This window comes from Chelmon rostratus, chromosome 15, assembly GCF_017976325.1.
Source record: "Chelmon rostratus isolate fCheRos1 chromosome 15, fCheRos1.pri, whole genome shotgun sequence".
In the NCBI taxonomy this organism is placed as follows: Eukaryota; Metazoa; Chordata; class Actinopteri; order Chaetodontiformes; family Chaetodontidae; genus Chelmon; species Chelmon rostratus.
Genome location: NC_055672.1, coordinates 473,493 through 488,454, shown reverse-complemented (window position 1 = coordinate 488,454; position 14,962 = coordinate 473,493). Strand labels below are relative to the sequence as shown.

General features: G+C 47.3%; 2 protein-coding genes across 2 annotated transcripts; both read right to left on the bottom strand.

The window, feature by feature from the left end:
• Window positions 1-271: 271 nt before the first annotated feature.
• atg14 (autophagy related 14) lies at window positions 272-8,179 on the bottom strand. Its single transcript, XM_041954429.1, has 11 exons — window positions 7,672-8,179; window positions 6,623-6,685; window positions 5,301-5,343; window positions 4,947-5,028; window positions 4,606-4,843; window positions 3,963-4,192; window positions 3,637-3,754; window positions 3,435-3,525; window positions 2,868-2,953; window positions 2,586-2,760; window positions 272-2,403 (listed from the first exon to the last, which is right to left on the bottom strand). The coding sequence occupies exons 1-11, from the start codon at window positions 7,947-7,949 to the stop codon at window positions 2,281-2,283; spliced, it is 1,527 nt and encodes a 508-aa protein (XP_041810363.1). The 5' UTR covers window positions 7,950-8,179; the 3' UTR covers window positions 272-2,280.
• A 555-nt stretch (window positions 8,180-8,734) lies between these two features.
• tbpl2 (TATA box binding protein like 2) lies at window positions 8,735-14,802 on the bottom strand. The gene is made up of 8 exons (XM_041954125.1): window positions 14,731-14,802; window positions 13,865-14,051; window positions 13,352-13,562; window positions 12,524-12,611; window positions 12,147-12,238; window positions 11,882-12,049; window positions 9,234-9,328; window positions 8,735-8,811 (listed from the first exon to the last, which is right to left on the bottom strand). Exons 1-8 carry the CDS (start codon window positions 14,776-14,778, stop codon window positions 8,735-8,737), a joined length of 966 nt encoding a protein of 321 aa, XP_041810059.1. The 5' UTR covers window positions 14,779-14,802.
• Window positions 14,803-14,962: the final 160 nt, after the last annotated feature.

The window sequence follows — 14,962 nt, the reverse complement described above, 5'->3', positions numbered from 1 at the left end:
GATCATTAATATTCTTGACTGTGAAGCACTTTAACTGTTTGCTTTGTTGCTTTAAACTAAATCTGCCTGACGACAGTCAGCCAGTCTGACCTGATGGACACTGCTGGTGTCCAATCAGAGAGCTCGAAAAACACAAAACGTAGACACAAAAAGAGGCGGCCGGCTGCATGAGCTCACACAGGTAGAGTCAGGATATCCATGAAGAGTCTCCTCCACCAGGTGTATCGACATGTTTCACCACCTCCACCTCTAGAAGAAAATACTTTGAAACTCCAGAAAACAGGATTTTATTTGAAATCAGATCTTTCTGATGGCAACAGAACATTTCACACATCCTGTGAGTCATTTTGTCCTTTAACAGGAAGAAGCAACACGTCACCGCCGCTCCATCAGTGTCGCTGCTTCGTCTCCGGCTCACCTGTCTAACCCGTCACACGTGACACGTCCAGGTCACCCGAACCTGGTCTTCAGAAGGGAAAAACCAGATTCAGTCCAGTTCGTGGTTTGTTGTCCGGTGTGAACGGCGTGTTGCCGTGTGTCAGATTCTCTCGCCACTTTCATGTTATCGCCGTGGCAACCAACGTTTTTCTGTTAGTTGGCTCCCGCCATCACACGAAGCAGGAAAAACAAAGAATCATCAAAATGAAAAGCAGAAACTTTCCCAGCGAGCAGAGAGACAGGTGGCAGACTGAGAGAGAGAGAGAGAGACAGACAGACAGACAGACAGACAGACAGGCCGACAGATAGACAGGCAGGCAGGTCGACAGGTGGAGACTGATTCTTCATCGTCACTTTGTCTTCATCCACTACAAACATTTAACGAGTGGCTCAGAACAGATGTTACAGCTGTATGTTCTCGTTCAGGATCTGTTCGTTCAGCTGCCTCCACAGGAGTCACAGTTAGAAATGTTCTGATCCAGATCTCTAAATATCGATCACCTGCTGACACTGGGTCTGATCTGATATTGATAAATGTCTTTAAACATTGATGAATGTTTCTGACGTGTTGAAATAACAGCTGTAGATCAGAAATCTGACATCTTATCTTTCACAAGCTGAGTGAAAACGATGAATCTGAACTTATCTGAAGTGAATGAAGGTCACCTGCAGGATGTGACCTGAGATCACCTGGAGAGAAGAGGTCTCACTCTGGCTGCGACAGAGTGGAGCGTCTTCCCTCACAGAGGATCTTTTCTGGATGTTCTTCGAGTTACTCGGTGAATCATCACCAGAATACGATTAGAATGAGCTGGAATCAGTAACGAGCCTGAACTCAAACCACAATCCTGAAACACACAAACACTCGTCAGAGTGTGACAAGAACCAGTTTTTACATCCTGACGAGAAAACGGCCATACGTAAAGTCTCTCTATTCAAAAGTCAAAACAAAGTTCAACAGTTCAGGAGCTCAATGAGACGAGTGACTGTTCAGATTAAATCGTCCACTGTGTGTGTGTGTGTGTGTGTGTTTTGGCATCTTATAAAACTTGTATTAATGTTTAATAAAAATTTATAAAGACAAACAAATGTTCACGATGAGAGGCCTTTCTTAGGCGGTCGAGACCCTGGATCCTGGTGCACCTGGACCGTGGTGTACCTGGACCCCGGTGTACCTGGAATCCCGGTGTACCCGGATCTTGGTGTACCCGGACCTTGGTGTACCTGGACCCTGGTGTACCTGGATCCTGGTGCACCCGGACCGTGGTGTACCCGGACCCCGGTGTACCTGGATCCTGGTGTACCCGGACCTTGGTGTACCCGGACCCCGGTGTACCTGGATCCTGGTGTACCCGGACCCCGGTGTACCTGGATCCTGGTGTACCCGGACCTTGGTGTACCTGGACCCTGGTGTACCCGGACCGTGGTGTACCTGCCAGTCTAGTTTCTCTGGTCTTTATTTCACCATTAGAGACTAAATCTGGTCTGATGTCGACAGTTTTGGTGTCTCAGGAAGCTCCGGAAGCAGCTGGTCTTCAGGTTCACACAGAAAACAAAGGATGCAGGTGTTCTGACAGGTGTGTCGTATCAGTGTTTGAGCTTTTAAACCATAAAGTTTCCTAATCTTGATAATCTGACTGTGATTGGCTGTTCAGAGCAGCTGTACACTTTAAATGAGTCTGATCAACCTGCTGACCTCTGGCCTGCCAGCCTGACCTCAGACCTCTGACCCCAGTCCAGTCTTCTCCAAACCCAGGCCAATGTCTGAGACCTCAAGGGGTTCCAGATCTTCACCAGTCTATACCGGACCAGAATGGTTCTGGTCCGGTTCAGCCTGTCCGATCAGCGCTGGCCGGTGTAAGCTCTCAGCCAGGAGGTGACGGAGGCAGCGGCGGACGAGATCATCCCTCCAGTGTTCGCAGAGGGCTGGGAGACCTGCAATGCACTCTGGGAAAGATCCATGGACTGTAGGAAGAGAAGAAGAAGAGGAGAAAGAGGAAATGTTAAACTCTGCTCCATCCACCGATCCCGAGGACGCTCGATCAATATCAATCAATCAATGACTGTTAATCAGTCACTGAATCTGTGTCGAACATCTGAAGACCAGCTCGGAGGAAACCCGGACCTGGTCTGGCACGTGTTTCTACCTGTGATGGGATGTCACAGAATCGAGGACTGGGCACCGTCTCCCAGTCCGTCCCCAGGTCTGTCTCCTCGTCCGTCACCGCCTCATCGCCGCTCTCCTCTGCCGGCCCCGCCGCCTCCGGCTCCACAAACTCCATCGACTCCTCCAGGTCAGCACTCACCTCGAAGGGACCCGTCCTGGACCAGAACCAGACAGAGACCAGTCAGAAAAACCAAACAGTTAAATGTCTGAATCTATGAAGCTTCGAGGACCAGCTCACTGATTGGTCGTTTCACAGACTCACCTGCCCAGGTTGTCGTTGTCGGGGGAAACCAGAAACATGATGTTCCTCAGAGTGTGATGAGGGTGGAGCTTCTCGCTGTCTACATGCTACACACACACACACACACACACACACACACACACACACACACACACACTAGCTTCAGTATTTATCTTGTGTCTTATTTTATTCTCATTTTATTTGAAACTCCTGTTCAGGTGTGTTTTTCTGGATCGTTCTGTGTTTCTTTGACTGTCCGTCCCTCTGTCTGTCCCTCTGTCCTTCCCTCTGTCTGTATCTCTGTCCGTCCCTCTGTCCGTCTCTCTGACTGTCCCTCTGGCCGCCCCTCTGTCCCTGTTACTGTCCCTCTGTCTGTCCCTCTGTCTGTCTCTCTGTCTGTCTCTCTGTCCGTCCCTCTGTCTGTATCTCTGACCGTCTCTCTGACTGTCTCTCTGTCCGTCCCTCTGGCCGTCTCATGTACAGCCTCATATAACAGCTGAGTGTTTATGAGCCCGGGGTCTCGTGTTGTGTTTGGGTGCTGCTGGTGAAGATGAAACGTCTCTGTGGTTGTGTGTGATTGTGTCTCACCTGTGAGAAGCAGAGGTGGAGGATGTTGGTGTTCAGTTTAGTCAGAGCTCTGGTGAAACGGTATCGACTCAGGTTCTCTCCACAGAACTCACTGAGGAACGAACAGGTCCACTGTTAAACTCTGCACATTAAAGAACCTGACGCTCTTTTTTCCCGTTGCTGCTCTGCAAGTGAAGGCAGCAGCAGGTGTTTCCCGTCTCACCTGTTGCAGAGCTTCTTGGGCAGGTTGACGTCCAGGATGTGGGACAGGATGGTGACGAGCTGTGTGGCGTAACACAGAGCAGCACTGATGGTGTGAGCCGGGTTGATGTGGTCCAACTCTGCAGGAGGTCAAAGGTCAAAGGTCAGAGGTCAGGAGAACAGTAGAACAGTCACAGGGACGTTTTACTGCACTCAGTACTTTTACTGTAATACTTCAAGTACATTTTCCTCATTATACTTTTACTGAAGTAACGTTTTCATCGCAGGACTTTGAGTATTTTTACACTGTGGTATTAGTACTTTACTACCTGCCCCCTCCCTCCTCACCTGGGCCCTGATTGGTGCTCTTCTCCTCCACCCAGCTGTAGTAGGCGGAGCAGTCCCCGTTGCTGGGCAGGGTGACGGGGGGTCCGGTGATGCTGATGCTGGTCTCTCCGTTCTGGTCATCCCAGATCCAGCGTCCTGAGAGGTAGGTGGTCCTCCGAGCCTCGGCCAGCTCGCTCACCGTGCTGGAGGTCAAGGCGGGGTCGCACTCCGCCACCACGTCTGCAGGGTCTCTGAGTGACAAACGCAGGGGGGGGGCGACATTTAAAGATCCTCCAGTTTGCCGATAACGAGTGTAGTTTTACTTTAAAGTCACACGAAGTGTTAAAAAGAGTGAAAAGATAAAGTTATCTGCAGCTTAACTCACCGGATCAGAAACAATAATCCAACATTTACAGATTATTGGATTAATTACAGATACAAACACCTTTCCTTCCTCCAGTCGACTCTTTTACACACATCAGTCAATACTTCCTGGATCACCTGCACCGTTCACACCTGACACATTTCACACCGCAGGTACACATCACTGCTTATTTCAGCTGTTCAAAGCCAGCTGAGCTGAGCTGAGCTGAGCTGAGCTGAGCTGCCCCCATGTGGTGCTTCGAGGTTCGCCGCACTCGGCCAATCACGGGGACGGACTCACCTGCTGCCCTGTTTCTCCTCCTGTGTGGGGAAGATGTGCGTGGTGAGCTCCAGGATGTGATCCCGCCTCGCCGCCGCCAGCTGGCTCTCCCGGCCCTGCAGCTCCTGCCCGCGGCGCTCCCGCAGATCCCCCAGGCGAAGGTTGTGGCGCTCGATTTTATCCCGTTTCTCCTGGTGACGTCCGGCGCGGCGCTGCAGCCGCTGACCCTCCTCCTGAGAGCGCAGGAGGTGGTCCTTATCTGCAGGAGGAGGAGGAGGAGGAGGAGGAAGGATGAAAAGGAAAAAGGAGAGAATCAGAAACAGGCCTGCAAACTCACAATGAAGAGAGAGAGACAGACTCACCGCTCTTCACCTCCTCGTTGCCCCTGGCGACCGCCTCCTTCAGCTGCTCGATCTTCATCTTACAGGACATGATCTTCCATTTCTGAGAGGAAACAGCAGCTCATCAGTCTGTTTTATTCAGACAGGTGTGTCCTCTTCATCACCAACAAACACCTCAGAGTGTGTGTGTGTGTATAAATACATAAAGTAAAGTAAACCTTCACTAAACCTCCTCACTGTGGACTGATTAACTTCTGAATTCAACATCAAACATTCAGACGGCCAATCAGGTTACGTTCTGTTAGTCACGTGATGTGAAGATGAAACGTTCAGATTCTGGTTCCATGAGCATCACACAGACGTGACTTCACTCACCATGCCGTCGGCCTGCAGCTTCCTGTCCATGGCCTGGATGACCCTGGTGGGGGTTCAGAAACATCAGTTAACCTCTCAGATGGTCTTTGTTTAGACTCACGTGGACAGAGCTGCACACCTGTGTGGCTGTTATACAGTACACAGAAACACACCTTCTATGTTCTATGCTGTGGTTTTAATACCACAAACATCCAACTATGAAGGAACACAGTGAATATGAGGTAAACCTCTCAGTCGTCACTGTGGATGCAGCTTCGCCCTCTGCAGCTTCGTGGCGTCGTCACCTGGACTGATTCTCAGCTAACAGGTGAGACGCTAATGAGAGCATCAGCTGTTGTGCAGGGGGGGGTGCGGGTGTTCAGTAAACAGCTCGTTTCAACTACTGCAGGAATCCTTATTTTAAGACCTGACGCTCAGTCAGTCCAGAAAGTTTCAAGATCTTTGAATGTATCTTCAAGATCAGTCACAAAAACCATCAAAGGCTCTGATGAGGCCTGATCCAGGACTGAAGACCAGGAGGACCCTGGTCCAGGAGCTCAGATTGATGCTGCAGAGTTCAAGCAGCAGACACGTCTCAACACCACCTGAAGGAGGAGACTGAGTGAATCAGACCTTTATGCTCCAACTGCAGCAAAGAAACCACGACTGAGGGAGACCGAGAAGAAGACGAGAGCTGCTCAAACCCAGAAACACAAGGACTGGACACTGGATCAGTGGAGACCTGGACTCATGTCCAGGTCTGAGATGTTTGGTTCCAGCTGTGAAGGTGAACAGATGGTATCTGCAGGTGTGGTTCCACCGTGAAGCAGATGGAGGTGTGATGGTGTGGAGGACAAAGCACACTGACCAGGCACGGCTACCACAGCATCCTGCAGCCATACACCCCTCCAGGCTCTGTGAGGCCTGTTTGACCAGGAAGGAGAGTGATGGAGGGCTGCGTCACATGACCTGGTCTCCACAGTCACCTGACCTGAACCCAGCTGAGACGGTTTGAGATGAGCTGGAGCTCAGAGCGAAGGAAAAGCCGTGAACAGCTCGTCGTGTAAGAAAACTCCTTCAAGGTTGATTGAGAATCATTCCAGGTGAGGACGTCCGACACCAGAGAGCGAAGCTGCATCAGACTGAGAGGACTCTGAAATATTAAACACACATCGCTTCTTGTTTACCTCATAATCCCATGTGGCGTTCACTGATAGAAAGAAAAAACACTGGGAAGGTGTGTCCACCGGTACTGCACGCAGACGTCTACCTGTGCTAATGCTAATGGCAGCACAGGCGTCATGCCTACAGGTTAGAGTAACTCCACATGCTGCATGCCTCACCTCTGCTGCAGCTGCTCCTTCTCTTCCTTCGCCTTCTTCAGCCGCTCCAGTTTTTCAGTGTATCTGCACACATGAAGAAAACAGCCACAGAAAAACATTCACACTTTACGAAGCAGCTGACAAACAGTCAAAGTTCCCACTTTGTTGTTGTGGTCCCCTGGAAGCATCTCAGAGACCCCTGCTGGTCCCCAGAACCCGCTTTGGTAAACCATCCTTTGGCATGAAAACTATGAGGTCAAAGTTATTTTGGGTTTTCACGTGTTGTGTAACTGTAGCAGAGAAGCTTTGCTCACATCAGACCGGCACAGACACGGCAGCTAAAGCAGTCTAACAGCCGTGAAGAGAAGCAGCAGCCCGGACACAAACACCGGAGAGGGGCCCCAGGCAGCTGGGCCTGGGACCGCCACTGAGGACTGCTGGCTGCTAATGCTAACTAGCCCACACTGTTCATGACTCACTGCAGGTTACGACATTTTCACTTAACTATTAATACGAAAAATTAAAAATTAAATCTCCAGTTTCCAGAAAAACTTCTACTTAAAAAACTATTGAACATTAAACTGACGTTGTGCGTCTGTCTGACGTTAGCAGCAGAACCCCGTGAATAAAAAGATAAATTTACACGTTAACGCGGACTTTATATCTGAAAAAAGAAGAACAGGAACCGGGACATGTGTGCTTTCTTTTCAGAATGGTCCCCTTTTCCATTCGGCATGTGTGAATAACACAAAGCCGCAGGTATGGCCACAGAAGGCCGGCCTTTAGTCCAGGTACACCTGCCGTTCACCTTCCACCCGAACAACTGCGCGTACGGTAACCGATGAAAAACGAGAAAATGTTCACGATGTGTTGGAAATGTTGTTCTGAGTGATAACAGTGATGCAGTCGTAGTATAGAAGGGTCATAAATTTATCCCAGGACTTCTATAATCTAAGTTGGTTGAAAATTAAGGCCGCTCTAAAATGTCCAAACATGGTTATGAAGTTTGGCGTTGGCAGTGAAGGGACAGAGGGGGACAGGCTGGAATCTGGAGAACTTTATTCCCAAACCTTTCAGTGTTCCTCCCGTCGAAGTATACGAAGTCCCCGGCCCGGACGCACCGGGCACAGGTAAGCCTGCGGCGGGAGGTGCTGCACAGGGGGCACCGCTCCACCGCTACGTACAGACCCTCCGCGTCGTCCACCGACTCCACCATCACACAGCCTGGGGTGGAGTGGGCCTGATGGGGGTGATAGGGGCGAAGAGGCGGCCTCCCGCCGGAATGAGGGCCGGAGGACGAAGCGGCGCGGTCCGGGCCGAGCGGTGGGAGTCCCGCTGAGGACGCCATGGACAGGGACAGCGAGAGCTAAGAGCTAACTGAGCTCACCAGCTAATCTAACGTTACGACACTTTCTAAAAACTACACAGAAACATCCGTTTGACTCAGCGGCTCCATGTCGAGCCCCTCATGCCCGGACTCTTATATCTGCCGTGATGTCGCGGTCATATTGAGGACGGCTCTGCGGAGGCCACGACAAGCTCACAAAGAGATGTTTTTGTTTTGATGAGACGATGAATCCGCCACTTCCTGTTTCCTCTGAAAACGTGACCGGAAGGCCGTGGTTTGTTTATGTAGTGACGTAACATTGTGGGCGGAGTCAGGAAAACAGCCTCTTCTAACCTTCATCATTCATTCTCACTGAGACAGGAAGACACATGAACGGTCACTGACAGATGTTTGTCGATGCTTTAAGAAACTTTGTATTTCTGTGCTGAACCACTGAAGAGTCCCTTTGAGCTCGATGACTTCTGAGGGACTGACGTCCAAGTTCAAGCCCTGAGGACTGAAGGACGAGTCAGCTGACTCCACAATACTGTAACATATAAGCTGGAAATATTCACGTCTGATTCACATCGGACAAGAAAATCAGAGTTCGTGTTTAACAGGTTTTTCTCTGTGCTGTGATTTTTGAAAACTGTGGTTTATTTTCTTCAGGATGGTCAAACATTCAACAGAGACTGACACAAACAGCTGACTCCGTTACCATCCGCAACACAAAAGAAAACAGATATAAAGGAAACACTCAGTCCATCTATTTACACATGAAGAGGAAGTGACATCAGAGGTCGGCCTCACTGTTTTCTGAAGCCTCTCAGGATCGGATAAATGTTCTCAAACGCTTCGTAGATCTCAGCTCGTTCTTTAGCACCTGGAATTCAACAACAACTACAGAATTATTACAACTTTCTGAACACGTGGCACGTGGAAATCGACCAAATTCATTCTAAGAAGGAGTCTCACCATGATGTAAAAAGATCTTATATTACAACAATAAACCCCCGTCACAAGAGCCGCATGGCCTAATTACAAGACCTCTATTTCATAATTATGAAAAAACAATTAAAATTAGTTCATATTTCTCAAACACGAGACCTTAATGTCATAATTACCATCACCAATTAAGATCAGTATTTCTGTTACAAGATGCATATTTTCATTATTCCAAAAAAGATCCAGCCGTTACTGAATCTGTCGTTATTATAAAATCTGTTTGTCATAATTCTGAGATGTATATGTACTTTATCAAGTTTTCTCATTACTTCACTTTACAACCATTCTGAGTTTCTTTACCAGTCAGAACCACTTTCCCAGACACGAAGATGAGCAGCACGATGCGAGGCTTCACCATGCGGTAGATGAGGCCTGGAAACAGCTCCGGCTCGTAGCTGAGGAGAGGAACACACAGTCAAAGTGGCTGCGTTTAATTAAAGCTTTTTATACTGAGAATAATTACAATAATCATACAGAGGCGGGGCTTCCATGGTGGCACGGGGGGCACCCGCCCCCCCTGCAGTCTGATTGGCCACCCCGTGTGCCCCCCCAACAGCCATTGACTCATCATAATGTCAATCATTGTTTTGTGTAAAGTTACCGACGCTGCATGATAAGACGGAAGCAAAGCTGAAATCTTGTTTGATTAGACTATGTTAAAAACTCATGAAGGCTTTTATTTTGGAAAAAGAAGGAAGTGGCTCCTCGGGTCCGCACATGAACTCCTGTAACTTCACCAGTCACGGACTTTTTTTTCGACGTGATGCTCAAAGGTGCACCGGGCTAAGGTAAGAACAGAACACTACAGGTTCTTAAAAACAATGTTTTGCCAACTTCTGTTCCACTTGGGCCTAATTTGGTTGAATTTGCATGGGAAATTGTTCACTGTGTTTTACTTTAGTTAGCTCTCCACTGTTTCAGTAGCGTTAGCATCCTTCGTGAGTTGAGCGTTTTGCTACATGAATTAATAGTCAACAACAGAGTATCACGTTGCCACAGTGATGTGACGGTACAAATAACATGTTGCTTTTCGTTGTGTTTGTGGACACGTTTTTCAATGTAGACTATAGTATGAAACGGAGGCAGGGAGACATCTCCAGCTTCTTCACTAAGAAGAAATTTAGGGACAGTGACCAGGAGGAGTGTGAGACTCAGGGTGAATGCAGCCAAGCTAACATTGACCAAAGTTCCCAGGGCCAGAACAGCGCTCATGGACTTCCAGGTGAAAATGCAGGAATTAGGGAAATGCTTTAAAATGTGTAATGTGTGGGGCTCTCTGCACAATTACAGTTATTTAGTGAATTAAGGAATTTAAATAGGCTACCTCCTTTTAATCATGGTACTAAACCAGCACGCACTTAAAATTGTGTAGTTGTTAAACAGTTCATATATTCATGCTATATATTATTTAAAAAATAATCATGTACACTTTATAATGTATGTTCAATTAAAAAATGAGTTAATTAAGTGCTGACTTTGTCAATCAATACTTTCAGATGCACAAAGGGAGAGGACTGACAATGGTGATGAGTCTGACCGTGCTGAGTCAGATGACAGCTGCAGCTACAGCAGTTGCAGCAGCTCCAGCAGCAACGGGAAGCCCCCAGTTCATCCGCCCTTTGCTACGCCTAAAGGTCTACAAGGTAGAATATTTATTAAAAATTATATTAACCTATCACCAGCAACATCTGAATTACTCTTTTGTATTAATTTCTGCTGAAATGCAGTCGTCCCTTTATCTATTTTAAAGACAATCAAAATGTTACTTTCAAGTTGTTGTTGCTGAATGATCCAACTCAACTTTTATAAAGTTTAATAAAATCCTCATTTAAAAAATCCAGAATCTTTGCATATATTTTTATATATATATAACATTTGCCATAGGAACAATAACAAAAGCATATTTCTGTCTTTAATTGTCAGTGTTGATCATGAGTATTAATTTCCACAGACTTATTTTGGATTTATTTTTAATATTTTCAGACATTTCTCAGACCAGAGCTGCAGGTCCTGCGCAACCTGTCCTGAAGACCTTCCCTCTCACCCAGCACGGACAGGGTAGGACCAGAGCGTTCAGGGCCTCGTGTTTGTAAGGTTGTTCAGCAGCAAACACGGCAATCGCAAAATACAGTTATTTTGAATTGTCAGCACCTTCAAATGAGTGATACATTGAGTGGTACGTACTCTGATTGTGATACAGAACACATAAGTGTTTAAAATACACAGTGTAAAGAGCCGAGCACTAGTGATTTTGAATATTTTTGTTGTTGTCCATTTCACTGTGAGAATTTGAGTGTCAGTGGGGAAGAGTAACTACAACATGGAGCAACCTGTTCTTTGCTGAGCCTTTTTTCCTCTGGTTGAAAATTGCATATAATTAATAAAATGAGTACATCTGGAACCACAAGGTCTGTTTGAATAATTTGGGTGTCATAGGGAACACTTTGAGGATTTGTTGAGATGGGTAATTATTAGTATATGTGTTACTGGTGAATAGTAAATGAAGATGACACACAAAAAAAATTAAATAAATGTAATCCCCCCCCCCCCTCCCCACATAGTGTTCTGTGTGTTAGCCACTTGGTAAAAGTATACCTAGCAGACTTAATGTGGCCAAGAAAAGCAAGATGAAAACATAAGCAATGTAATATTGAAGTTAGCAGCCTTCATTTTTGTTACTTTTGGGCGCCCATCCCAGATTTATTGTTGTCACCCCCTGTGCCCCCCACCAGAAAAATCTCTGGACCCGCCCCTGTAATCATAATAAACTGTTCATTGGCCGTTCATAGAGAGAATCCGTTCAACTCAGATGTGTAAAAACAAGATAACACGCTAACAGGAACAGAACACTAACAGAAAACTAACTAGGCTAGCAGGTTTCCCTTGCTTCCAGTCTTTGTGCTAAGCTAGGCTAACCCCGTCTCCTTAACACCTGTGGATGTTTCTACCTGCTGAACTGCTGGTGTGTCAGGACGAGTCCTTCCAGTCTGATGGGGAAGCAGACGTCGCAACTGGCCACCATGTTCTGGATCTTAAAGTCCAGGAAGCGGGCGGGGAAGCCCAGTTTCTGCACCACCCGAGCGTATTTCCTCGCCGCCAGTCGTGACTGCTCCTCGCTGCAGGGCACATAGGTGGGAAGAGGAGAAGGTTCTTGAACAGCGCAGTACCAGTACCTGTACCTGTACCTGTAGCCAGACGGACGGACTGACTGACCTCTTGGCTCCCGTGCAGACCATCTTCCCTGAGCTGAAGATCAGCGCCGTGGTTCTCGGCTCACGGATCCTCATGATGACCGCCGCAAAACGCTGGAACGCAACACGAGGACTGAGCCATACCGGTAGACATCACACCAACCATGAGTCCATGTTAGCTGCTAACAGGTACATTTACTCCAGTACTGTACTTCAGTGCACGTTTGAGTATTTCCACTTTATGTTACCTGATGTTTCTGTTCCACCGTGATTACTGATCGCTGCAGCTACTGCTCACTCTCAAATGAACACACACACACACACACACACACACACACACACACACACACACACACACACACACACACACACACACACACACACACACACACAGAGTACCTTCGGGTTGTACTCTGCATTTCTGGCCTGGAGGGCGATAAACTTCAGATCCAACGGACAACCCAGGTTCACTGTGGAGACAATGTTCCTACAGACAGACAGACAGACAGTCATGATGGTTTCCTTCACTTCTGGGGACAGAAGAGACTTACTCTAACCTCTTCACCCTAAAATGTAATGATGGACATTATGGCTTCCTGCATTATGTCCCCGTAAGGAAGGCGAGTCCCCACAACGTGACTGTAACAGATTCATGTCCCCACAACGTGAGTAATACAGGGACACACACTGTGTGAAGTCAGCACTATATTTAAAGTTTTATTCTGAAAGACATTATACTCCTAATATGATCTGTGATTAAACAGTGCCAGTACCATGAGACAGTACCAGTACCATGAGACAGTACCAGTACTTTGGGATGGTACCAATGGACAGCACCAGTACTATGGGATAGTACCATGAGACAGCACCAGTATTATGGAACAGTTCTCTGAGACAGTACGAGTATTATGGAACAGTACGCTGAGACAGTACCAGTACCATGAGACACTACCATGACACAGTACTAGTACTATGAGAAACTACCATGAGACAGTACCAGTACCATGAGACAGTACCGGTACCATGAGACAGTACTATGACACAGTATCAGTACCATGAGACAGTACTATGAGACAGTACTAGTACTATGAGACAGTACTATGAGACAGTACTAGTACTATGAGACAGTACTATGAGACAGTACCACTGCCATGAGACATTTTGCCACGAGACAGAAACAGAACTTCAGATAGAGTATCAGTACTATGTGTCTCATCAGTGACTTACTGTAATTGTGGGATGATTCCTGACCTCTCAGTCACAGGGGTCATAGGGGTCATGGGGGTCATAGGGGTCATGGGACAGAAGGGGGAGGCACCCGTCCCCAGCCCCGACATGGACGGGTCAGCTGCTACTGCTGCTGTGGAGTCCTGGGAGTTGTAGTCTGGACAGATGCCGCTGTCCTGAGACACGTCCAGATCTGCGGTCTGACTCTCAGCTGAAACACAACAACAGACGGTCCATCAGCATCGGGGGGGCCATCCTGTCCCACATGACCCCACAGAGGCCACGCCCACCTGCACTCAGTTTTTACATCTGTCTCCAATGATCAGATTTCATTGGTCAATTTTTTAACCACGACAGTCAACTGAAAAACACAGAGATCCAAAGCAGGACGCTGAATCAGCAATATGTGATCCTCACCACTTTTCAAAGGTTTTGTTGTTGGACGTCCATCAGACCTCCTCCAGACTTTACAGGAGTCATTAAATACAGGAACGTCAACGTGAGCTGTCATACCTGTGTCGCCATGACGACTGGCCTCCTCCTGCACGCTGAGCTCATCAGGTAGGAAGCTGAGGTCGAGCTCATCGCCAGGCTCTCCACCAGGCCCCGCCCTCATCGACAGGAAGGAGGAGGGGTCTTGTTGACTGTGGGCGGGAACGGGTGGGGGGCTGAGACCCTCCCCCAAAATGAGGCTGGAGTCCTGCGGGAGAAAAACCGAGACCACATGATGGATCAGAGAGAGCTGCCTGCGTCTGTTCAGAAGCATTTATACTGATTTATATCTGCGCCCCCCCCCGTCACGCTCTCCTCCACCTGACCTCGAGTTCAGTCACGTGACCTCGACTCACTTTTGAAGGTTTTGGTGTAAAGTGTCACATTTAAACATTCTGAGAATTTAATATTTAGCCTTGAAAATTTATACCAAACTGAAGATGAAGACTAAAAATGTTTTCTCTTGGTTCATTTTTAATTTTGGAGCTTTTTCAAATCCTCGTATGAGCTGCGGACTCGTTTGGTTTTGTGTTTCTTTGATGAAGTGATGCTTCCTGTTTAAATAAAGGAACTCAAACTGGATTCATGTCAAATCAAACAAATGAAAACAGCATCATGTTAAACAAGGTCAAATGTTAATTTGTGAAAAACTCAAATCTGAGAAAATGACTGAAGACCCTCTTAAGATTTGTTTCATTCTGAATTTCACTTTAGTTCAGAAAATAGCAGCTCATAAATGAAAGAGGGTCAAATTTAAGATAGTGTCACACTTTTGCTTCACATGATAAAAACAACATGTGTTCACTGAGTCGTGTTAACAGTAACTTCAGTCTTTAAATAAAGTTTGTGACGTTCACAGAACAGACGAGCCAACAGTCTGTACTCACATTTGCAATGGAGTCATCAAAGTAACGCTCCAACGCCGACTCGTCCATGAGTAAGGAAGCACCAGACCAGATCCAGGACCTTCCAGGACCTGTTTCCAAGCCGAGAGCTGCACAGCTGCATCCAATCCTGAACTCATCAAACACTCACACACTCAACCAGCTGCTGTCAGATGAATACTGTGACCTGCTCAATCCTACACTGAAATCTGACTGAAGTATTAAATAAGTACAA